The 24,771-nt window shown below is 47.7% G+C and overlaps 1 protein-coding gene across 5 annotated transcripts in view; it reads right to left on the bottom strand.

Moving 5' to 3' along the window:
• PARG (poly(ADP-ribose) glycohydrolase) overlaps positions 1–24,771 on the bottom strand; it is a 268,960-nt gene that overhangs the window by 226,972 nt on the left and 17,217 nt on the right. For all 5 annotated transcript variants that reach the window (XM_033942315.1, XM_033942317.1, XM_033942312.1 and 2 more), the window contains one exon: positions 19,008–19,946. In XM_033942315.1, coding sequence (XP_033798206.1) covers positions 19,008–19,946 — 939 coding nt within the window. The remainder of the gene's footprint in view (positions 1–19,007; positions 19,947–24,771) is intronic.

Genomic DNA, 24,771 nt, shown 5'->3' with positions numbered 1-24,771 from the left:
CTTATGAGAACACTATTATTACCAAGACTGTGCAATATCCAATTTGTTCTACAATTAAAATATTGGGAGTTACACTGGATCAGAATTTGACAAGTTGATACAGTAATAGCGGACAGTTAGAGCTTATTTTGATATCACTGCATTTAAATTGCTGGTCTAATCGTTGGTATTGGGACACCTAAATTAATGCAATATAGTTTATCTTACAGGGGTAAAAAAGAATATTTCCAGACTCATACAGCGACTCATACAAAACACAGCGGTGAGACTAATTTTTGGTCTGAAAAAAATATTATCAAGTATCTCCCTTTTATTGCAAATTACATTGGCTACCTATAGAGGCCCATATCATTTTCAAATTTGGTTGCATTTATTATAGAATTATAATTGGTCAAACACCCTCATACTTGGAAGTATTCTCAGTCTTTAATCCAAAAAAACTCCCACAAAGCTCGTGCTTTTTTCATTTACCCTTCAGTGAAGGGAAGTAAGTTTAAAAGATATCACGAAAATACACTGTCTTACCAGGCTGCCCTTTGGGACAAATATTTTAAGCAACTATTCTTTCTATCCACGTCATACTTGGATTTTAGAAGGCATCTGAAAACTTATTTGTTCTCTAGATTTCTGGGTAATTAACTTCTTCAGAGTTTTATTTGTGACTTAGGTTAATCTTTTGCTAACCACATAGATCCTCATGGTTATGCGGTCTATAAGTTGATTTTATGTTATGTTATGTCTGCAGAGGATGCTGAATTACTGGGAAGGCCTTTTGGGCCCAGATTCTATAAATGGTACCATTGGCAGCAGCCACCTAAAAATGACCACAGATTGTGTCTCAATCATGCAATGGCGCCGTTTATAGAATCATGGCTTTGTGAAAGGTAGGCATCAGAAATGTAGGCCAGGGTTTTCAAGTCCCACATTTCTGGCACCTACCTTTCAATCATGGCTACAGAGGTGATTTACAATGCCTAATGCCACTTTCAGTGTTAGCCATGCCTACATGGCGTTAAAGGGCAAAATCTATAAGAAGCGCCCAAAATAGAGAATGACACGGGGAAAAAATCTGTCCCGTCACTGCACCGTCCCCGGCCCACCATCCTCTGCACTGCCCCGTCACCGCCATTCCCTTCACCGCCCCATCACCGCCATCCCTTTCACCGCCCCGTCACCGCCACTGCCATCCCATTCACCACCCCGTCACCGTCCCCGCAGCATCCATATAAGCCTCAGTACTGCAAAACACCATGAAGACAGAAGAGAGTCCTGCCACTACTACTATTGCACTGAGAATCTGTTTCAATGCCTCTGCCCTGTAGCAAAAACAGAACATAAAATAAATCAATTGACTTGTCCTCCCTTGCAATGACGTGTCCCCCATGTTCACCTATAGCTCGAATCAGATCAATTGTGCACACTAAAAATGCAGGAGGATCTGGAACGTGAGCGCAGGTAGGCAGTGATACAAAAACAGCAGACACCCGACCGATTGCAGTGTTCCGCCATCTTTCTCCCTCCATCTCACCTTAGATGTAGAGTATGCCGGCTTTGTTTTTTGCCCAGCCGCAGGTGCGGGTGCTCATTTGTTCAATATTCTCCTCTGACGCAACCGGAAACAGAAAGTTGTAAGAGAGGAGAAGATTGATCAACTCGAGCAGCCGTGCAAGCGCGGCTTTTTGAACGCGTGTGGCTGGGCGAAAAAGAAAGCCGGCATACTCTACATCAGTGTTTTTCAACCTTTTTACACCCGTGAACCGGCAGAAATAAAAGAATTATTTTGTGGACCGGCAAACTACTAGGACTAAAATTTTAAAAGCCTGTTTCCGCCCCATCTCCGCAAGCTCGGTCACCTCAGTAACTATAGAAAAATAGGCAAATATAGTGCAAAATATAGACAGCAGATATAACTTCTCAAAACTGACACATTTTGATCACTAAATTGAAAATAAAATCATTTTTCTTACCTTTGCTGTCTAGTGATTGATTTCATGAGTCTCTGTTTGCGTTTCCTTCTGTCTATATATTCTTTCTTTCTTTCTGCACTCAGGCCCAAGAATTGTCCCTGTCTATTCCCTCCCTCTTTCCTTCCTATGTCCTTAGTTCCCCCGGTGCCTCCTTCCCATGTCCTTAGTGCCCCTTCCTGTCTTTAGTGCCCCCAGTGCCTCCTTCCCATGTCTTTAGTGCCCCAGTGCCTCCTTCTCATGTCCTTAGTGCCTCTTCCTGTCTTTAGTGCCCCCAGTGCCTCCTTCCCATGTCTTTAGTGCCCCTTTCTGTCTTTAGTGCCCCCAGTGTCTCCTTCCCATGTCTTTAGTGCCCCAGTGCCTCCTTCCCATGTCTTTAGTGCCCCTTTCTGTCTTTAATGCCCCAATGCCTCCTTCCCATGTCCTTAGTGCCCCTTCCTGTCTTTAGTGCCCCCAGTGCCTCCTTCCCATGTCTTTAGTGCCCCTAGTGCCTCCTTCCTATGTCCCTCTCACAGCCTTCCACACTTTATCCCACCCCCGAATCCTGCCTGTCTACCTTTCTCCCTCCCTAGCCAAAGCCAGCCTGCTGCCTCCCTGCCGCTCAAAAAAAAAAAAAGCCTCCTTCCTTTTCCCCTGATCTTACCGTCATGCTCATGCTGCAGCTACTAAAGCCGACAGGAAGTCTTTCTGACTCAATTCTGAAGTCGGAGAGGACATTCTGGGCAGCCAGGCAGCGATTGGCTGGCCCAGAACGTCCTCTCCGACGTCAGAATTGACGTCGGAAAGACTTCCTGTCGGCTTTAGTAGCTGCAGCATGAGCATGGCGGTAAGAGCAGGGGAAAAGGAAGGAGGCTTTTTTTTTTTTTTCGCGCCAGACCGGCAGAAATTCAACCAGCGGTAAGGAGGGAGGGAGGGAGATGGCGGGGACCACGCAATCCTTGAGTGCCTCACTGTGGGGACAAGTCCATTCACCGCTCCACGGGGCGGTGAATGGACTTGTCCCCGTCCCGCAGAGGCCACTATTTTTTCTTCCCCGTTTCGGCGGGTTACCTGCGGCTAAATGCGGCTGCCGTGGGTAACCCGCCACCGTGTCATTCTCTAGCCCAAAAGTTAGGCACCTAATTAGGCACCGTTCAGCGCGATTCAAGTAAAATTGGGTGCTCTTTAATGAATCACGCTGAGCGGAACATATTTTGGAGGCGCCCAAGAAATAGGCCAGCTCTAGGCACAACTAAAAGTTAGGTGCCTAGCTGAGCGCTTAAGCACACTCAAGAGCAGTGATTTTATAAGAAGGTGCCTAACACGTAACCACGCCCAACATGCATAGCGCCTATTTTTTTGAAGGCCGCCTAAATTTTACAGGCGCCTTGTTACAGAATCGCGCTTTCTTGATAGGCGCCTGTTTTAATTAGCTGATTAATTAGCTTAATTGAGCTTGTTATTCAATTTAGATAGGCACCTCCAAAATAGGTGCCTAACTTTAGGCGCTGGTTACAGAATTTGGGCCTAAGTGTCATAAAACACCTTTGTACCTGCGATTCAGGCACTGGGGTTTTTTAGGCACGGGTAGGCATCTATATTATTTTTAAAAACCAATATTGTTTTTAAACTGCATTTTCCACTTAAGTTATGTGCCGGTAGGGCGCCATTTATAGAATATGGGCTTTTGAGTCAATTCTCTAAGGTGTTGCTTGAGCAACTAGGTGACTGCCCATAAGGGTACAGGATCCAAATGACATTGCTCCAAACATGCCAGCACCACTCTGTACTACTGTTCCATTCTGTCAATATATGAAGTTGGACTGTCTGATAACAGAAATAGAATTCCCTTGCCTCTATGTTTCTTTGCTTCATAAAGCATGACACATTTCACCCTAGGCAGACCCTTTTTCCAGATATACGCAAATGCCTTTTTTGTAGCATTATAAAGAACCCTTTGGGAATGGGCAATGGCAATGCCATGAACAAATATAAAAGTTTAGGCAAAATTATCATTTTAAGTGCATTAATACAGCTCAGCCATGAAAGATTGAGACCTTCCCATCTATCCAATTCCCCCCAAATCTTCTTTATTTTGGAGGGCAAGTTAGCCCTAAAAAGATCCCCCCCAGATTTGGTTATATTGATTCCAAAATAAAATATAAGATATTGTGCCCATTGAAATGCATATTGGCCCTGTGTCTGTTGGAGGTCTACAGACTATGAGCCCACTAAGGACATACTTATGATGTGTATAGCGCTGCATACATCTATCTAGTAGTGCTATAGGCGGGATTTACAGAAATGTTCAATATTTCAGATTTATTCCTATTCACTTTAAAACTAGATACAAGAAAGAGTGTAGTTCCTGGATGATCCTAGAAAGGACCTCACTGGATTCGTCAGGGACAGGAGAATATCAGCAGCAAACAACACAGCTGCTGGCATTAATTACCAATGTTGGTTTATTGAAGAATGTATATGTACTATTTATGTAATTATGGATGGTTTTATTGTAAACCGCCTAGGAGGTAGGTGGGTAATAAGTACCTGAAAATAAATCATCTTATGTTCCTCCTGTCCAACAGAATCCCAACTATGTCCTAAGAGCCTCATATAATTTGGGATAATGGCTCAATAATCAAAGCAAAAAGTAAAAGGGGAACATGCATACCCCTGTCTAGTTCCTCGCTCCAAGCAAAAAATGTGTCTGTATAGAATCCATTAATTTTTAAACAGGCAACAGTGTAGCGTACAACAGGTATATCCAAGCTAGGAATTGCCTAGTTACCCAAATATTTTCTAACAATGAAAATATGAACAGCCAGTGAATTCTATCAAACCCTAAAGACCTTGTGAGATTGGGAAACTGGGCACCAAAATGGCAGATGACATTTAATGTGAGCAAGTGCAAAGTGATGCATGTGGGAAAGAGGAACTCGAATGGAAGATTAGGTTTCTACCTACGATAATCTGCTTTCTGTTAGTCCCTGGAGAAATCCATACGCTAGGTGTTCAATCCCAACCTGCAGGAATTCACATCTTTTCAGAACACATGGTATACACCCCCTAGTGGTAAAATCAGTTCAGTCCCAAAGCCAAGCATATACCTGTAAATCCAGGACAAAGGGGGTACAGGGGAGAATCCCCATCAACAAAAGTACGTCACAAACTGGTATGCTCTGCAAAATATCAACAAGTAATAAAGAGGAACAAAGGAAACTCAGAAAAAATTGATGAACAATATAGAACTAACCTACTGTGTGCAACGAGCACTTCAAGAAAGTGCCTTCGGCAATGTGCATACTCACAGAAAACTCCCCACAGAATCTGGCAACTGGCTGGACAATCTTCAAGCCGGTAAGGAGAATAACTGAGGCAGAAAGAACAGGCTATTCCATACCACTGAGTGTATACAGAGAGGGCAGGTCACATGGAATCCTCCAGGGACAAACAGAAAGAAGATCATAGGTAGAAACCTAATCTTCACAGAAGAGCTTGCCCACAAAACAGAGGTCCTGAAAAACAGCAGCAGAATGTGCCGCCACATCCATTCAGTAAAACCGAGTAAAAGTATGAAGAGAGGACCAAGAGCCGCCCTGCAAATTTCAGCAAGATGACTCACAAAAGATACCACCCACGACGACACTACTCTTCCTGTCAAAAGTGCTGGAAGTGAAATTGGTGGCTGCGCACTGCAAACAATGCAAGTCGCGGAAATGGCCATTCAAATCCATCGAGCGAACGAGGACTTGAATGCCGGCCCACCACGATGAGGCACAGCAATGAGAACAAAAAAGTGATCAGACAGCCCAGAACTCAGTTATCCTTTCCATATAAAGGTGCAAGATCTTCCGGACATCTAATTTGTGGAAGATCCCATCTTCATGCTCCGACCCTGTTGTATGACATGCAGGCAATCTAACCTTCTGATGGACTCGGAAAGCCGAGACCACCGTTGACAAGAAGGAATGTACAGTACAGAGGAAAAGTTTCTCTCTTTTTTAGATTTAAGCTGTTCATTTTTTATTTCAGCACCTGTACATGAACAACTTAAAAGTATTTAAGCGGAAAGAATACTCTTTCGTTTAACATTTAAGTTTTTCATGACAGCGTAAGCACATGAATTAAAAGTATTTAAAGAGTTCAGAATGTCTTTAGTAGCTATTGTAAACGTTTGACAGTCAAGTTTCACAATATGCTGATGTGAACAAGGTTTCATTTTTGAAATTTCGCACCAATATGTTAGTGCATGCTTGTGAATTTAAAGAGTATTTGAGAAGCACATGCATTGCATCAGTGAATCTGGGACGCCATTAAGAACTAGTCACTTGTGTAGCTGCACCCAGTCATTGTACAGCAAGTGTTAAACAAATATTAAGAAATATTAAGATTGATTGTACTGGTTTTTTGTAACGGTCCTTTGACTCTGTGCGTTTGTATTTATCACTTTTAGAAAAAGTAATTACGCAGGTGATTTTTATATAGAGAAGATCAGTTTGGTCATCATTACAAGATTAGCAGTGACAGCCTGTAAGACTGTTCCCCGGATGAAGCTACTTGATAGGTGAAATGGGTAACCGTTGGGAATACAGCTGCTTTTCACAAAGATAAATGCATATATGCTAGTTTTGCATCAAATAATATGTGAATTCAACAGTTATATTGATTGTTTTGCCTGCTTTCAGCTTGTCCGGCGTCTTTGGACTGTTTGTGTAACAGAGGTTTTCAAGATTGCATGTTAAATCATTTGTAATAGTATATCAGATCAAGCAAAAAATTCTGAATGCATGAAAGTAGAAAAATCAAAAAAAGAAAAATAATTATAAGACACGCACAGATTGAAAGTAAAGATTGAGTCTATATCAGTGAGCAGAGAATATGCCTTAATTTGTGAGGTTTTGGGGGGGTTCAATTATTGAAATCTGGAACTAGTAAGTCTCAGATTAAGTTCTTTCTACCAGTTTCTGCGCAGGTTTCTGAGAACCCCTCTTTCCTCATTTAAACTAACACTTGCTTTGCGTTTTATATTGAAGTCTTTCATTGACTGAGCAGTTGGCTTCTTTAGATTTCTACACCTTCTCCTCAAGAGGTAGTGGAACAAGTTGCCTCTGCAGATACGACAACAACCTACTGCAGCTTTTAAGCAGTTATTAAAGCATTATCTCATACAGCAGGATTTTGCATCACCTTATGTTGCTCCAGTTTAAACAGGACTTGGTTTTGTAGCTCACAGTTTAATGTTTGTTTAGTTGACTATTCATCTATGCTTTGTTTTGTTTTATTTGTTGTGTTATGTAAATAGTTTGTTCCTCACCTTGGACAAGGTAAAATTATGTCCTACCTGTTAATTTTCTTTCCTTTAGACGCAGCAGATGAATCCAAAGATAAGTGGGATAGCATACATTTACCAGTAGGTGGAAATAGATTGATAGGTCAGTTACAACAATTTCGTAAAGTCCTAAAAACCTTATTATTTACACAATACTTGAACAGTTTGCCTAAAATGTAAAATAGTTAACTTCTTATAATTCAACCTATGTATAATTTTCCTTTCAACCATCTTACATTCATCTACTGAATTCGCTGATTGTACAGCTCTTCTTCTTTGTGAACCGCCTAGAAGTCGCAAGATTATGGCAGTATAGAAAAATAAAGTTATTATTATTATTATAAAGATTAAACAAATTGATTGCTCTACAGTACTTACTTTCTCCTATGCTCTTGTTTGCTTTTTGCTGGTCTTTAATTACTTGTAAACCGAGTCAAGCTCCGTCAGGAGATGACCTGGTATATAAATCGAGGACTAGATTAGATTAGATTAGAACTGACTCACAGGTGAATATCTTGGATGGAATCCCTCCTGGCCAGCCAGTATTGCTCTTGCCAGCAGGGCTACCCAGTATACTGCATCGCATGTCATATGTATGACTACCTCCCCTCTGGAAGGCGGGCATACATATGCAATCGATGCCAGGAACTGGATAGCCTGAAGAGGGAGGTCGGAAGGCTGCAGGTTAGAGTCCAGGAGCTGGAGGGACTCTGCACCATAGAGGAACAGTGTGGGGAAACGGAGGATACTACCAGAGAGAGCCACATCACAGAACAAGTCAGAGAGCTCGAGAAGTTCATAGAGGAGGCCTGGCAGATGGCAGAGGCACAGGACCACCAGCGTATCAGACGGTAACCGGCAGCTGGAGGTCAGGATCCACCAGACACCATGGGAGTGGGACCTTGCGTAGGGTCTGAAAAAGCAGATGATGGTACCCAACAGGACCTGGCGGAAGGATCAGCGGAGATCCAGCAGAGCCCGGAGGACACGGACCTGAGACCAGAGAGACACCTGAGGAAGGGGAAATCTGCTGTTGTAGTGGGAGACTCAATCCTGCGAGAAGTGGACAGTCACATTACCGGAGGGAGGGAGGACCGACTAGTGACATGTCTCCCGGGGGCAAGAACAACGGACGTCATCAGCAGAATTGAGAGAATCCTGGAGGGAGCCGAGACGGAGGAGACGGCAGTTGTAATCCACATTGGAACCAACGACGTCAGCAGGAAAAATTTCAACCGGACTACACTGACTGAGCAGTTCAGGATCCTGGGGCGGAAACTAAAGCTGAGATCAAGGAGGATAGCCTTCTCATAGATCCTGCCAGTACCGAGAGCAGACGCAAGGAGACAGAGCGAACTACAAGAAATGAACGGATGGCTGAGGAGATGGTGCGAGGAGGAGGGTTTCCACTTTGTTCGAAACTGGACGACCTTCTTGGGGAAGAACAAGCTCTACAGGAGAGACGGACTGCACCTGAGCACGGATGGGACGAGGCTGCTGGCAAGAAACATCCAAAACGCCAAAGACCTAGCTTTAAACTGAGGAGTAGGGGAAAGCCGGAAGTCGATCTGGCCTCGACACACCGGACATTGGTATCAAAAAATGATACTGAACAAGGACATCGCAAAAGAGAGCTTGGGACCGAGTGGGATCTTTTGGACAAAGGGACTGAGAGGAAATTCTTGGGCAAAGGGACTATGAGGGGCTTCTTGGACAAAGGGACTGAGTGGACACTTTTGGGCAAAGGGACTGAGTGGGAACTCTTGGACAAAGGGGCTGAGAGGGACTTTTTGAACAAAGGGACCGGGAGGAAACTTTTGGACAAAGGGGCGGAGTGGGAACCTTCAGAAAAGGGACCCACAGATGGGACTGAGAGGAAAATCTTGGACAAAGGCACTGAGAGGAAACTTTTGGACAAAGGGACTGGGAGGGAACCTTTGGACAAAGGGACTGAGTGGAAATCTTCAGAAAAAGGGCCCACAGATACAATGCAGGGGCCCAGTGACCAAATGAATCTAACAGGCAGGGTCGAAAGAGTACAATGGGAGCCAGGGGACCATCCAAAAAAGGGGATACTGGCTGGGGGCAAAACGGACACGCCATGGGAGGTGGATGACCGAGTAAAGGCAAGCCAGGTGGGAGCGCCGAGCCATGGAAAGAAAAAAGCAGGGCGGGCGACAAATCAGGACCTATATTGCCTCTACACAAATGCGAGGAGCCTCAGGGCCAAAATGGGAGAGTTGGAAATTATAGCCAGTCAAAAAGCCCTAGACATAATTGGAATCACAGAAACGTGGTGGGCTGATGACAATAAATGGGATGTAGTCATACCAGGGTACAAACTTTACAGGAGAGACAGGACACACAAAAAGGGTGGAGGAATAGCGCTATACATAAAGGACTCCATACCCTCAACCAAAATGGAAACAGCAGTAAGGGCGGACGGCTTGGAATCAATATGGGTTAAGCTATCAGGAGGATCTGGAGCAGACATCAAATTGGGTCTATACTATCGTCCGCCTGGCCAATCGGAAGAAATCGACCGGGACCTGGAGACTGAACTGCGGCAGGTATGCAAGAATGGAAGTGTGGTGGTGATGGGGGACTTCAACTACCCTGGGATTGACTGGAGTATCGGGCACTCAAGTTGCGTGAGAGAGACCAAATTCCTGGAAGCCACGAGGGACTGTTTCCTGGAGCAGCTGGTCACAAAACCTACACGAGGAGAAGCTACTCTTGATCTAATCTTCAGTGGACTGGGGGGACCTGCAAAGGAAGTAGCAGTATTAGACCCACTGGGGAACAGCGATCATAACATGATCCAGTGCAGACTAGAACTGGGATCATCCAGGGTGAAAAGAACCACAACAACAGCGCTCAACTTCAGAAAAGGGAATTATGATGCAATGAGGAAAATGGTGGGGAAGAAACTCAACGGCAGCACAAAGAAGATAGAGTCCGTAGAAAGCGCCTGGACTCTGCTCAAGCGTACGGTGCACGAAGCACAGAACCTGTACGTCCCCAGGTTCAGAAAAGAGTGCAAGAAAAATCGAATAAAGAACCCAGCATGGATAACGGCTGCTGTAAAAAAGGCGATCAGTGACAAGAAAGCATCATTCAAAAAATGGAAACAGGATCAAACGCAGGCCAACCAAAAGGATCACAAGGAAAGACAGAAGGAGTGCCACCGAGTGGTTAGGAGAGCAAAGAGGGAATATGAAGAGAGACTAGCGGGAGAGGCAAAAAATTTCAAATCATTCTTCAGGTACGTAAATAGGAAAACAACCAGCGAGGGAGGAAGTGGGGCCCTTGGATGATGGGGATAGAAAGGGAGTAGTGAGGGAGGAAAAAGAAATAGCTGACAAGTTAAACGACTTCTTTACGTCGGTCTTCACGAGGGAGGACACATCCAACATTCCGGAACCAGAGGAAATAGAAAATGGAGATCAAGATAGCAAGCTGGTCCAACTAGAGGTGAGCCAGGAGGATGTCCTCAGGCAGATAGACAAGCTAAAGAGCGACAAGTCGCCAGGTCCAGACAGCATTCACCCAAGGGTGCTCAAGGAATTAAGGAATGAAATAGCAGAGACACTTCAGCAAATATGCAACCTATCCCTAAAAACTGGAGAGATCCCGGAGGACTGGAAAATAGCTAATGTCACGCCCATCTTCAAGAAGGGTTCAAGGGGCGACCCGGGAAACTATAGGCCGGTGAGCCTCACATCGGTCCCGGAAAAGATGATGGAGGCGCTGATTAAGGACGGCATCTGTGATCATATCGAAAAAAATGGACAGCTAAGGTCGAGCCAGCATGGGTTCTGCAAGGGTAGATCGTGCCTCACAAACTTGTTGTACTTCTTTGAGGGGGTAAATAGCCAGGTGGACAAAGGTGAACCCATAGACATAATTTACCTAGACTTCCAGAAAGCCTTCGATAAGGTACCACATGAGCGGTTGCTCAGGAAACTATGGAATCACGGGGTGCGAGGGGAGGTCCACCGATGGATCAAAAACTGGCTGGCAGACAGGAAGCAGAGGGTTGGTGTAAAGGGCCACTACTCGGACTGGCAAGGGGTCACGAGTGGGGTCCCTCAAGGGTCAGTGCTGGGACCGCTCCTGTTTAACATATTTATTGACGACCTGGAGGCGGGAACAAAATGTGAGGTCATCAAATTCGCAGATGACACCAAACTATTCAGCAAGGTTGAAACCACGGCAGATTGCGAGGATCTCCAAAGGGATCTTACGACACTGGAAGAATGGGCAAAAAAGTGGCAAATGAGCTTCAACGTGGGGAAATGCAAGGTCATGCATATAAGGAGAAGGAACCCGATGTTCACTTACAAAATGGGGGGATCAATGCTAGGGGTCAGTAAGCTGGAAAGAGACCTGGGAGTGATGGTAGACACGACATTGAAGGCGTCGGCACAGTGCGCCACAGCCTCGAGGAAAGCAAACCAAATGTTAGGTATCATTAAGAAGGGTATCTCGACCAGAACGAAGGAAGTCATCCTGCCACTGTACCGGGCTATGGTGCGCCCGCATCTGGAATACTGTGTACAGTACTGGTCACCGTACCTCAAAAAGGACATGGCAATGCTTGAGAGAGTCCAGAGAAAAGCAACTAAACTGATTAAGGGTATGGAAAACCTTACATACACTGACAGACTGAAGAAGCTGGGGCTGTTCTCCCTGGAAAAGCGGAGACTCAGAGGAGATATGATAGAGACCTTCAAGATCCTGAGGGGCATCGAAAAGGTTGACAAGGACAGATTTTTCAATTTGAAAGAAACCACAAGAACAAGATGAAATTGAAGGGGGACAGGTTTAGAACAAACGCAAGGAAATTCTTTTTCACACAGAGGGTGGTGGACACATGGAACACCCTTCCGGAGGCCGTGATAGGAAATAGCACAGTACAGGGTTTCAAGGAAGACCTGGATAGGTTCCTGGAGGACAAAGGGATTGAGGGGTACAGATAAGAGTAGTGGAAGATTTAGAGATAAGTGTAGAGGTAGGTATAAAATTAGTCAGGGACCGCTGCTCAGGCAATATGCCTGATGGGCCGCCGCGTGAGCGGACCGCTGGGCGGGATGGACCTCTGGTCTGCCCCGGCGGAGGCGACTACTTATGTTCTTATGTTCAAAGCCTCAGGAACAATTCAGTCCCATATCAACAAACTGATCCACCAAGCAAACCAACCTGCAAGAGAAAAACCCAAACTCCCCCTCCGAGAACACACCAGGGTGGGGTTCTGGATTCATCTGCTGCGTCTAAAGGAAAGAAAATTAACAGGTAGGACATAATTTTACCTTCTTTAGCGTTGGCAGCAGATGAATCCAGAGGTAAGTGGGATGTAGCAACCTGAAACCGGGTGGGACAAACTTGTTGCCTCCGACAGATGTAAACATCTAAGGCCTTAGAGACCGCACAGCCCTTCCTACTACCAGGAAAAGTATAAAGAGGTGAACCAACCTTCAAAATCATAAAGAACATACAGATAGTGCCAGAGCACTTTAAGTCCTCTCATCAAAAACTCTGAAAAACAAAACCAAGCAGCCTTAGGAGGAAGTAAGACATGCTTGACCCCCTGTATCCCACCGGATAACTAATCTACCCCGCAAGAATCCAATGATAACTCGCAAAAATAACAATGAGGATCTAATGTCCTATACCAACTGGCCCACATCCCCAGAGGAGGCCAGAAATCCCCTAACCAATCAACAGAAGGATCCCCTGACCCATCACTTAGCAAACCGTGATGTATGAAGACCAACTGACTGGCCAGAAGAAGGTTTGGGAGGATGCCCAGATTGCCGCTAAGCAAACCTTGATCTGGCACTGTAGAATGTGTCATAAGATGCCCTATACGTTGATCTCTCTGGGTTATACCTCCTGGTATCCCTAAAATGTGGCCTAGAGGGTGGCGACCGGGACAAACTCCTGGGTCTATCCTCTGGTAACCTCAGATTTAGAGTCTCCAAATTCCTTAACTAACCTCTCCAGGTCTTCTCCAAACAACAATTGACCCTTAAACGGCAAATGAACTAAATGTAACTTAGAGGCCACGTCTGCTGCCCAATTCCACAGCCATAAACGCCTCCTAGACGTCACAGCCAGGGAAATCTGCTTAGCTGAGGCCCTAATCATATCATATAAGGCATCCGCTAGATATGCCAGCCCTGACTCCACATCCAGAAAGTCCGGGAGTAGAGCCACTCCGGCTCCACCATACCATAATCCGTGATCCGTTGGACCCATTGAAGACAGTGGCGCATAGGAACTGCACAAGGCTGTCTGCAGAGTCATTGGCTGCCACATTGAATGAAGCCTTCAAGGTAGACTCAAGCTTCCTATCCTGTGAATCCTTAAGTCCCACTCCCCCCTCCACTGGAAGAGTAGTTCTTCTAGAAATGGCTGCCACCAACACGTCCACCTTCGGAAGCTGAAACTTATCCAGTTCCTCCTGAGTCACAGGATACAACTGCCTCATAGCTTTACCTAACTTGAGAGTTGACTCCGGAGTGGTCCATTGCTCCAATATTAATTCCTGCATGGTCTCATGCACCGGGAAGGCTCTAGGAAGCTTCTTCATTCCAGACATCAGGGGATTGGATACCCTAGTCACCCCTGAGTCAGAAATATGCAAACACTCTAGCGCTTTGGAGATAAATACAGCTAGCTCCTCTTTATGAAAAAGTCTCAATACAGAGGGATCATCCATCTCTACTCCCACCTCCACCTCTTGTTCATTATCAGCCTCCCTGGGGTCAAACAGGGAAACGAGAGCTCATAATTAGCAGACTGAAAAACCTCTGAATCCTGCCATTTGCCACCTTGCTGGCCCTCCCCCACCCCTAACTGAGGTCGGGACAAAGATACCTGGGCCATTCCATTACCTGAGCCCTCCCCTCCGGGTTTGTCTGTTGCAGCAAAAAAGCATTGTGTAGCAACCAAACTCTGGAGAGAAGAGCTGCATGCATGTCTGTGAATCTTCCCCCTCCGCCTCTCCCTGTGACATCCACGCACTTACCACCTCCACCGAAGAAGACGGGCGGAGCTCACTCACTGCTGCGAGGGCGCCATTTTCACTTTGTCCAACGCTTCTTTACCTGTGGCACCAGCGCACTCCTGGGTCAAACTAACCGCTGATGCATCTCCTGAGCTCACAGTGGAAGCCACTCCTGACGGTGTGCAGCGCTTACTTCATTTAACCGCTTCTGCCGCCATTCCCAGCACAACTGCTGTTCACACTCCTCCTGAATTCGAAAAGCAAACACCCTCAGAAAAACCAGACTCGGGCTCTTTTTTTTACTTATGGGAAAGAAGCCCTCAAACCAACGAAGTTCCTCAGGTATTCAGGTTCTTCAGGTAGGGAAGTGACCTGGGAGGGCCCATGTGTTGCCCCCAAAGTTCGCACCATTCAGCCAACACCCCACAGCTCAACTGAGGCCTAAGCCACAGGAGGATTTCGCCTTTCTGATCCAGGAAACTGAAGCCAGGAGTCTAGAGGAATAGCAGTCATCTAACCTGCTGGAGATAACGAATACTGGCTGGCCAGGAGGGATTCCATCCAAGATATACTGCAAGTCAGTTCTCTATCTCCACCTGCTGGCAGACGTGTCTCTGGATTCAACTGTTGCCGGCGCTAAGGAAAGGTGGTTTATAAATGGAAATAAATTTAAGAACAGATCATACAGAAATCACAGCTAAAATAAACCTACTTGCATTTATACCAGCTCAAGAGCAGGTGTAAAATGTACATGCATAAAGCACGACACTGCTTGTACTCTGCTCAAATTCTACCTAGAAGAAGCCCACATCCATGTGTTTTTGTCATCAAGCATACTTATATGCACAGGGTAATTTTCTAAGGGGCCTTTTACACACACACACACACACACATATATATATATATATATATATATATATATATATATATATATATATATATATATATATATACTAGCTTTATAGCCCGTTACATTAACGGGTGCTAGAATATATGTGTGTCTGTCTTTATTTCTTTCTCTCTCTGTATCCTTAGCCGCTTTTTCCTGTCCATTCTCCCTTATTTTTACCTCCTGTGTCCACCACCACCCCTTCACTGCTCCCCTTATCCAGCAGCAGCCCTTCTCCCTTTGTTTTACCTCCCCCCTGTCCATCAGCACCTCTTCTTGCTCCCCCTGTCCAGCAGTAAGCCTCCCTTCATTTTTCCACCGTGTCCATCATCACCTCTTCCCGCTCCCTCTGTCCAGCAGTAGGCCTCCCTTCATTTCCCCCCTGTCCATCAGCACCTCTTCTTGCTCCCCATGTCCAGCAGTAGGCCTCCATTCCTTTCCCCCCGGTCCATCATCACCTCTTCCTGCTCCCTCTGTCCAGCAGTAGGCCTCCCTTCATTTCCCCCCCTGTCCATCAGCACCTCTTCTTGCTCCCCATGTCCAGCAGTAGGCCTCCATTCCTTTCCCCCCGGTCCATCATCACCTCTTCCTGCTCCCTCTGTCCAGCAGTAGGCCTCCCTTCATTTCCCCCCCTGTCCATCATCACCTCTTCCTGCTCCCTCTGTCCAGCAGTAGGCCTCCCTTCATTTCCCCCCCCCGTCCATCAGCATCTCTTCCTGTTCCCCCTGTCAAGCAATAAGCCTCCCTTCCTTTTTTCCCCCCCTGTCCATCATCACCTCTTCCTGCTCCCTCTGTCCAGCAATAGGCCTCCCTTCATTCCCCCCCCCTGTCCATCAGCACCCCTTCCTGCTCCCCCTGTCCATGGGAGTTAGTACAGGGCCGGTGTCTGCCATTCTCCCCAGAGTCCTTGCGCCCCCCCCCTTCCCTTCCCACGGACCTGACTACCTACCCGGCGATTCAAGCAGCATGTGCACCAGTCTTCACATGCTGCTTCGGGTCCTTCTACTGCCCTGATTTACTCTGGCACGTTCCTGATGACATCATCAGAGACGCGGCAGAGCAAATCGAAGTAAAAGGGCCCGAAGCAGGGTGTGAAGACTGGTGCACACGCTGCTTGAATCGCCAAGGTAGTCGGGTCCATGGGAAGGGGGGTGAGCGGAAAAGGACTCGGACTCCTGTGGTCTGTCGCGGAGGGTGGCCAGGCTCCATTTCAGCCGCAGGGAAGGCTCACTGCCCCAGCTCCTTACCCGTCCGCAGCCCGGGCCAGGTCTCCCGCGCTTTCTCAGTGGCCCAGCTCGCTCGGTTGTTGTTGTTTTTTTTGTTTACCTGGCCACACCGCTTCCTGCATTCGCTGCTCTCCGTCAGTGACGTAATAAGCGCGCATGCGCACTTGTCTTGCCACATCTCGACAGAAAAGGGATCAGGGAACATGCGAGGCAAGTGCACATGCGCGGCTAGCATTTTATTATTTAAGATATAGATATAGATATATATATATAGATATAGATATATATATAGATATAGATATATATATATATATATATCTATATATATCTATATATATCCTCATTGTGAAAGAAGCTCTCTGGAGACTTTTTATGCCCCTTACTCATTATCACAGCAAAAAAAAATCATCTTTGGTACTGTTTATAAACCATGCAAATCATTTTAGCCCTACTCGTACCTATCCAACTTAGCTGGAATCTATAGATGGATAGATCCCCATGACTCAAAATGTTGCTCTCATCTTGTTTTAAATACATTTCCGTATACCAGCTTCTTTTTTTCCACATACTCAAACTCCACCCCACCATTTTTACCATTACTGCAAACCTCTCTTTTGTCCATATTCAAACTACCAAATGCAGACACATACATTTGTATGCCACACTTCTCCTTCTTAAAAAGTCAATGAACACAAATCTACAAGTATAATGGTACCTCGGAATCCAAACGCCCCAGAACTCAAACAATTTGGAATCCAAACTTTTTTTAAATTAAATTTTGCCCCGGAATCTGAACGCTGCTTTGGAATCCGAACATACAGGAACTGTAAGCGTTACTCAGACCAAAGCTTCCGTCGACGCAGCTTCCTGTTTCCGCCTGGGAGGGAAGCTTTGGGGTGAGCACCACTTGCAGTTGCCGATCTTGCTGCCTCTACCAGGGGGACCCGATCTTGCTGAGTTTGTGGAACCAAGGAATGGATTAATCCAGTTTCTATTATTTTCAATCAGAATTGTCTTGGAATGCGAACGTTTTGGAACTCAAACGGGGTTCTGGAACGGATTAAGTTTGGATTCCAAGGTACCACTGTATTAGAAAATAGGATACCTTTTTCTATAAGTAGGTGCCTTACAAAATGGTTTGACCTAAAAAATTATCAGCCTCGTAGAACCTGTTATGCTTTCCGAAGCCATTATCATACTGTTATCATACCCAATAAAAGATATGCTTACATTATAGGTGTTATGAAGGAGTCTATAGAACACTACTACTCCCTCTGTTGGATTCTCCCTCACAAGGTTTTAGGCAGTGTATAAACTTTTAAATAAATAAATGAATGTCAGAACAACCTTAACATAGGTAGCTCCTTATGGGAAAGTGACACTGGAAGGATGAGTCAGGGAAGCAGCTACCAGAAGTATAAAACAGGGCCAGAACTAGGATAAGTAGACCCAGAGGGAGGAGGAAGAAGTGGCCCCAGCATATGCCTTAACTACAACCGCTAGACATTCTGCTTGACTAAGATAAGCCAAACATTTCCTTGCTGAATATTTAGTGACCAGACCTTGTTATCTGACTGAAGGAAGACTGTTACAAGACTGTGTTGGGGCATGGCTGTTACAAACCACAGTCCATATCTTGGGTCCTGTCAGCCAGAGGCCCACCTTAGGACTTTTGAACCAAAGACTCCACAATGTATGCCTGGTGCTGTGCAGTAACAGGGTGCAGGATTTCCCTTTTTGAGTTAATAAAGAATTTTCTTTTACCTTTTCTGCTTATGTCTGGCTGTTTGTGTACTGGCCCAGACCCCACCTGGCTCATACTATTACAGATGTCCAACAAGAAATATATTACTAGAACTAATCAACTAAACAGGCATGGCATGGTATGACAGGAACAATTCAAGCTTTAGTACTGCACCCTCCTTCTGTGATCAGTTTGGTTCACTTAAACAAAAAACAACCGGGAGGATGTTGGCTAACTGAGGATATCCTCTCCAAAGGAAGATGGTATTTGGACACATACCAGGGCCCGCCCAGCCATTAGGCGGACTAGAAATTCACCTAGGACAACAGAATTGAGAAGGAGGAAGACTCTTTCGTGAGAGCAAGTCTCCTCCTTGAAAGGTCTACTGCCACCACCCTACCTTCCCCCTGGCCCAAAGCAGTAAGATTAAGTATCGTGCATGGCATTTAAACACAGGCCCACGCGCAAGTGCCTGTTGTGTCTATTTCCCCTTCTCTCCATCCCATGAAGTGGGCTTCCTATCAGAAGGGGAAGGGCAAGACATACCAGTGCTTGAGCACAGACCTGTATTCAAAAGACCTCACACAGCATTCAGACTTCTTACAGCTTCAAGCATAGGGAGGAGGTAGGGTGGCAATAGCAGTAGGAGGTCCAGAAGGGAATAGGGAATGTAGCAAAGAGAAGGAATGGGGGAACTGCTAGACTACTAGAGTTCTGAACTGAACCTCAGGGGTGGAGGGTTGTATATAACTAACAGTTTGTCTAATGGATCAGATGCCTTTGGGCTAGCCCTAGCATTGATACTTTCCATTAACTCTAAAAAGAGCTACAATGCCATGACAGGAAGTTAATTAAATTTACCTTTTTTGCTCAAATCTGGGAGCTCCTCTAAAGAAATCTGTAATTTTTGAGTCCTTCTTCCCACAATGCCAGGCACCCTTGCATTCTGAAGAGGGGTCAGAAGAAATCCCAGGTCTCTCTCTCTCCTGAGGTGCTATATCCATTTCATTCTCTTGGCCAAGAACCACTGTGCCTCCAGAGGTAATGGTAATTTCAGCATCTTTGGAAAAGGAACTTGATTTTGTAAACTCAGCATTATCTTCAGCATGTGGCTGAATTTTGGAAGATTTATTTCCAGCATCCTCCCTACCATCAGGAATGGAACTGTAGTCTTTTTTTGCCACTGAACCCTGAAAACTATTATTTGAGGTATCTATATCCATTGGAGACCCAGCTTCACTATCTTTCTCCATGGCAATAGGAGATTCTGCTGAACTGCTATGGCATTTGTTCCAGTTACTATCAAAGCTAGATCCAGAATCCTCCCCAGCATCCGAGAGTGGGCTCTCTAGAACCACATCTTCCATATTTATGCCCAAATTTAAAAGGTGTCCTGGACTGCAGTTTTTAGAATGCTGTAAGCTATCTGAAGACACCTCTGTTACAGTCAAAATGTTCACAGCTGGTTGTGGTACAGGCAATGTATTAGTTATTCCTGAAGAGGATCTCGTAGCAAATTTGTCAATGTGTTCCTCACTTTTGATGATCTGTTGGTCCATTGATGAAGTTCCTTTAACAGATTTGGTATCTGAAGGTTGTTTGCTGTTCACTCCTCCTGTTTCATTTTCAGAAGAGATGCCCAACAGAGATCCAATTGAAGGTTTAGTAGTTTGGATAGGTGATCTTGTTTCAGGTTGCTGGAAAAGAGTCAATGTCTCACTCTGATTAGAGTCACAAAAATTATCTTTAATGGAACTCATCCTGGGCTCCAATTCAGAATTATTACTAGTACTCTGTAAACTGCAAAGAAAAAAAAAAAAAAAAAAGGTAAGGTTATGACTAAAAACTCAAAGAGAGAAAAATGTAAACCAAGAACCAAACATACCAAAAGAAAATAATTTTATCTGTGATTTATTACAGCTGAATATATAGCGGTCTCAATCACTGACATATTTGGCAGAATCAGAATTTCTGTCCCAATCAAAAGTTCTGGATCAAATCAATTGGACTTTTGGACTCAATCACACCAAAAAGCACAGTTACTTACCGTAACAGGTGTTATCCAGGGACAGCAGGCAGATATTCTCACATGTGGGTGACGTCATCCACGGAGCCCCGACGCGGACAGCTTTTCAAGCAAACTTGATTGAAGATTTCAAGTTTGCTGGTGCTGTACTACGCATGTGTGTGCCTTCCTGATCCACTAGAGGGCGCATCCCCTCCTCATGGTCTTCAGTTCAGATAGCTAGCAAAGAAGCCAACCTCGGGGAGGCGGGCGGGTTGTGAGAATATCTGCCTGCTGTCCCTGGATAACACCTGTTACGGTAAGTAACTGTGCTTTATCCCAGGACAAGCAGGCAGCATATTCTCACATGTGGGTGACCTCCAAGCTAACCAAAAAGGGACGGAGGGAAGTTGGCAATTCAAGAAAATAGATTACGCAAAACCGACTGGCCAAACCGGCCGTCGCTCCTGGACAGAGTATCCAGGCAGTAGTGGGAGGTGAAAGTATGAACCGAAGACCAAGTGGCAGCCTTGCAAATCTCCTCGATAGGCATCGACCTGAGGAAAGCTACAGAAGCCGCCATCGCTCGGACTTTATGTCCCGTGACTCGACCATGCAGCGCGAGACCAGCCTGAGTGTAGCAAAAGGAAATACAAGCAGCCAATCAGTTGGACAAGGTGCGCTTGGAAACTGGGCGTCCCAACCAATTAGGGTCGAAGGACAAAAAGAATTGAGGAACCGTCCAAGGAGACTGAGTGCGTTGAAGCCAACGCCCTCTTACAGTCAAGTGTGTGAAGCGCCACCTCGCCAGGAGGCGAGTGGGGCTTCGGAAAAAAGACCGGAAGAACAATGGAAAGATCGAAAGGAAAGTCCGAAACCACCCTGGACAAGAACTGGGGTTGAGTACGCAGGACCACCGTGTCATGATGAAATACAGGAAAAGACGGGTCCGCAACCAGAGCTTGCAGCTCACTGACTGCGAGCAGACGTGAGAGCAACCAGGAATACCACCTGCCAGGTGAAGTAATTCAAAAGAGCTTCATCAATGGAATCAAATGAAGGTATCACCAATTGAGCCAGGAACACACAAAGATCCCAAACCACCGGAGGGGCTTTGAGCGGAGGATGTACAATGAAGAGATCCCTCATAAAGCGGGAAACCATCGGATGGACGGAGAGCAGCGTCCCATTCAGCGGCCGATGAAAGGCAGCAAATGCACAGAGGTGGACTCGAATAAATGTAGATTTGAGACCAGACCGAGATAAGTGCAACAGATAATCCAGCACTGAAGGCAAGGAGGCAGAGAGCGAATCCATGCGGTGCTCAGCACACCACGCAGCAAATCAGGACCATATCTGGGAAAAGCATTGCCGAGTGGAGATCTTTCGAGAGGCCTCGAGAACACCCCCACCGACTGAGAGAAACAGAACGAGGGAGGCACGTTGCGAGGAACCAAGCTGATAAGTGTAGATACTGCAGATTTGAATGCAACAGAAACCACAACACTGAGACAGCAGAGACGGGAACATAGGTAGAAGCTGAGTCTCCCTGACACGCTGGAGGAGCAGGGAGAACCATGGCTGCCAGGGCCACAGAGGAGCCATCAAGATCATGGTGGCGCAGACCGACAGGAGGTGTATCAAAGACCCGAGAATCAGAGTAAAGGGAGGGAACGCATAGAGGAACCTGCCCATTCCATCGAGAAGGAAAGCATCCACCTCGATGCGAACCCGGGAGAACATCCTCGAGCAATATCGAGGCAACCAGTGAGTGAGGGGCGAAGCGAACAGAACTACCTGTTGGGTTCCCCACCGAACAACCACATGCCGCAGAGTCTGAGAATGGAGCAACCATTCATGCGGCCGAAAAGGGCGACTCAACGTGTCCACCAGACAATGCTGCACGCCCCGGAAATACACCGCCCGAAGAAAGAAGCAGTGGTGTAACGCCCCCTGCCAATGACGAAGGGCTTCCCTGCAAAGTAACAGGGAACCTGTACATCCTGGCTTGATCACAGAATACATCGCCACCGGGATGTCGGGACACACCAGGACCCCACAATCTTGCAATAACGAAAATCCACCACGGCATTGTAAATGGCCCGGAGCTCCAGCAGATTGATGCGGCTGCGACGGCCCGCACCCGACCAAAGACCCTGTCTGAAGGCCGTCGAGGTGCACCCCTAGGCCTATGCCGAGGAGTCCATCGGCAGAACCTTCTGATGCGATGATACGAAGAGGTGGCCCACCAATGAAACAAACGTGTCAAGGAGGGAGGCACCACAATGTGCTGGGAAGCGGGATCCCGATCCTGCCATCACTGAGATGCTCGGGTCCAGTGGGGAACACGAAGATGAAACCAGGCGAACATCGGGACATGAACCGTGGAGACCCATGATCCCAAAAGGATCAGCATCAGCTCGGCCGAGGCCGAAGACCGCTGAGACACCAGCTGACTCAGGCGCAGACAGGCGGCCTGCCAAGGCAGAGGCAGAAAAGACCGGAGACGGACCGAGGACAGAGGGGTCACCTTCCGGCATAAACAAACAAGGGCCTCCCCCTGAGGCCAAGACAAGAAGAAGCGCAGACAAACTGGGTCCAGGTCCGCCCCGATGGACTCCCGAGACTGGGGCGGACAGAGTCTGAACCACTCCCGGACCAGAAACTAGTGCAGGGCACAAAGGGCCAGGACCAGACGCAGATGGGAGGATGGGAATGCCCAACCGACAGAAGCGAGGCTATACTCCCGATGCGTAGACATGGAGACACCCCTCCCGAAGGGAGGAGGGGAATCCCCAGAAGGAGAGCAGCCCGGAGGCTATGCAAGAATCGTCAAAAAGACGGCCAGGAGTCGCCGAAACCGGCGGCTGGACCATAATAGCTGCAGCTATTGCGGCTGCTGCGAAGGAGGCCGAGATAACACAAGAAAGGTATCCGGAGGCCCCTCTGGAGAAGGAGTCCAAACCACCAAGGCAGAAGGGATTCAGCTGAAGGCGTCCCAAAAGGCGAAGGACCGGTCGCGTGCTGGGAGGCGGTTAGAGGCCTCCGCAAGAGAGGCCTCAAGAAGCGCAGTACTCATGCAAGTAAAAGTGGCGAGACGATCCTGGAGGTTCGGATCCCCAGCCACACTCTGCACCAAGCGAGATGACGCATGGCGGGAGCAATAGAGCCGGAGCAGGGAGAGAGTCTCCTCCAGGAAACCAAACTCCTTACTTCAAGATTCCGTCACGGCTGCCCGGAATGAACCGAAGAGAAAGCGGGGAACCCTCTCGAACAGGAGCCGGAGATGCCGAGGCACAGAGCCCCAGATGACGTCGAGGCACTAAGACCCCCGTCGATGCCGAGGTATAAAGCCCCCAGCGACGTTGCAGCACCAAGCCACAGTCGACTTCGAGACACAAGGCCACAGCCAACCAAAGGGCACAAAGCCCCAAGCGACGTTAAGTCACAAAGCTCCAGTCGACGGCGAGGCACGAAGCCTCGGTCAACGACGAGGCACAGAGCTCGAGCCGACAATGAGGCCCCCAGCCTCAGTCGAAGTCGAGGCCCAAGCCTCAGACGATGTTGAAGCACAAGCATCAAGTGACGCGAAGCACACGGCCGCAGCCGACGGCGAAGGCACAAAGCATCCGTCGACGTCGAGACACCAAGCCGCAGGCGACATCGAGACACCAAGCCCCAGTCGACGTCGAGGCAGAAAGTCGAGGCACAAAGCCGCATTTTACGTCGAGGCACAAGGCCTCAGGCGGCGGTGAGGCACCAAGCCCCAGCCGACGTGCAGGCACAAAGCCCCAGCCGACGTCGAGGCACCAAGCCTCAGTCGAGGCCCGAAGCCGGAGGCGACGTCGAGGCCCGAAGCCGGAGGCGACGTCGAGGCCCGAAGCCGGAGGCGACGTCGAGGCCCGAAGCCGGAGGCGACGTCGAGGCCCGAAGCCGGAGGCGACGTCGAGGCCCGAAGCCGGAGGCGACGTCGAGGCCCGAAGCCGGAGGCGACGTCGAGGCCCGAAGCCCCAGCCGACGTCGAGGCCCAAAGCCCCAGCCGACGTCGAGGCACGAAGCCCCAGCCGACGTCGAGGCACGAAGCCCCAGCCGACGTCGAGGCACGAAGCCCCAGCCGACGTCGAGGCACGAAGCCCCAGCCGACGTCGAGGCACGAAGCCCCAGTCGACGTCGAGGCACTAAGACCCCCGTCGATGCCGAGGTATAAAGCCCCCAGCGACGTTGCAGCACCAAGCCACAGTCGACTTCGAGACACAAGGCCACAGCCAACCAAAGGGCACAAAGCCCCAAGCGACGTTAAGTCACAAAGCTCCAGTCGACGGCGAGGCACGAAGCCTCGGTCAACGACGAGGCACAGAGCTCGAGCCGACAATGAGGCCCCCAGCCTCAGTCGACGTCGAGGCCCAAGCCTCAGACGATGTTGAAGCACAAGCGTCAAGTGACGCGAAGCACACGGCCGCAGCCGACGGCGAAGGCACAAAGCATCCGTCGACATCGAGACACCAAGCTGCAGGCGACATCGAGACACCAAGCCCCAGTCGACGTCGAGGCAGAAAGTCGAGGCACAAAGCCGCATTCTACGTCGAGGCACAAGGCCTCAGGCGGCGGTGAGGCACCAAG

Source organism: Geotrypetes seraphini, chromosome 4, assembly GCF_902459505.1.
Source record: "Geotrypetes seraphini chromosome 4, aGeoSer1.1, whole genome shotgun sequence".
In the NCBI taxonomy this organism is placed as follows: domain Eukaryota; kingdom Metazoa; phylum Chordata; class Amphibia; order Gymnophiona; family Dermophiidae; genus Geotrypetes; species Geotrypetes seraphini.
This window is presented reverse-complemented; position numbering and strand designations above follow the sequence as displayed.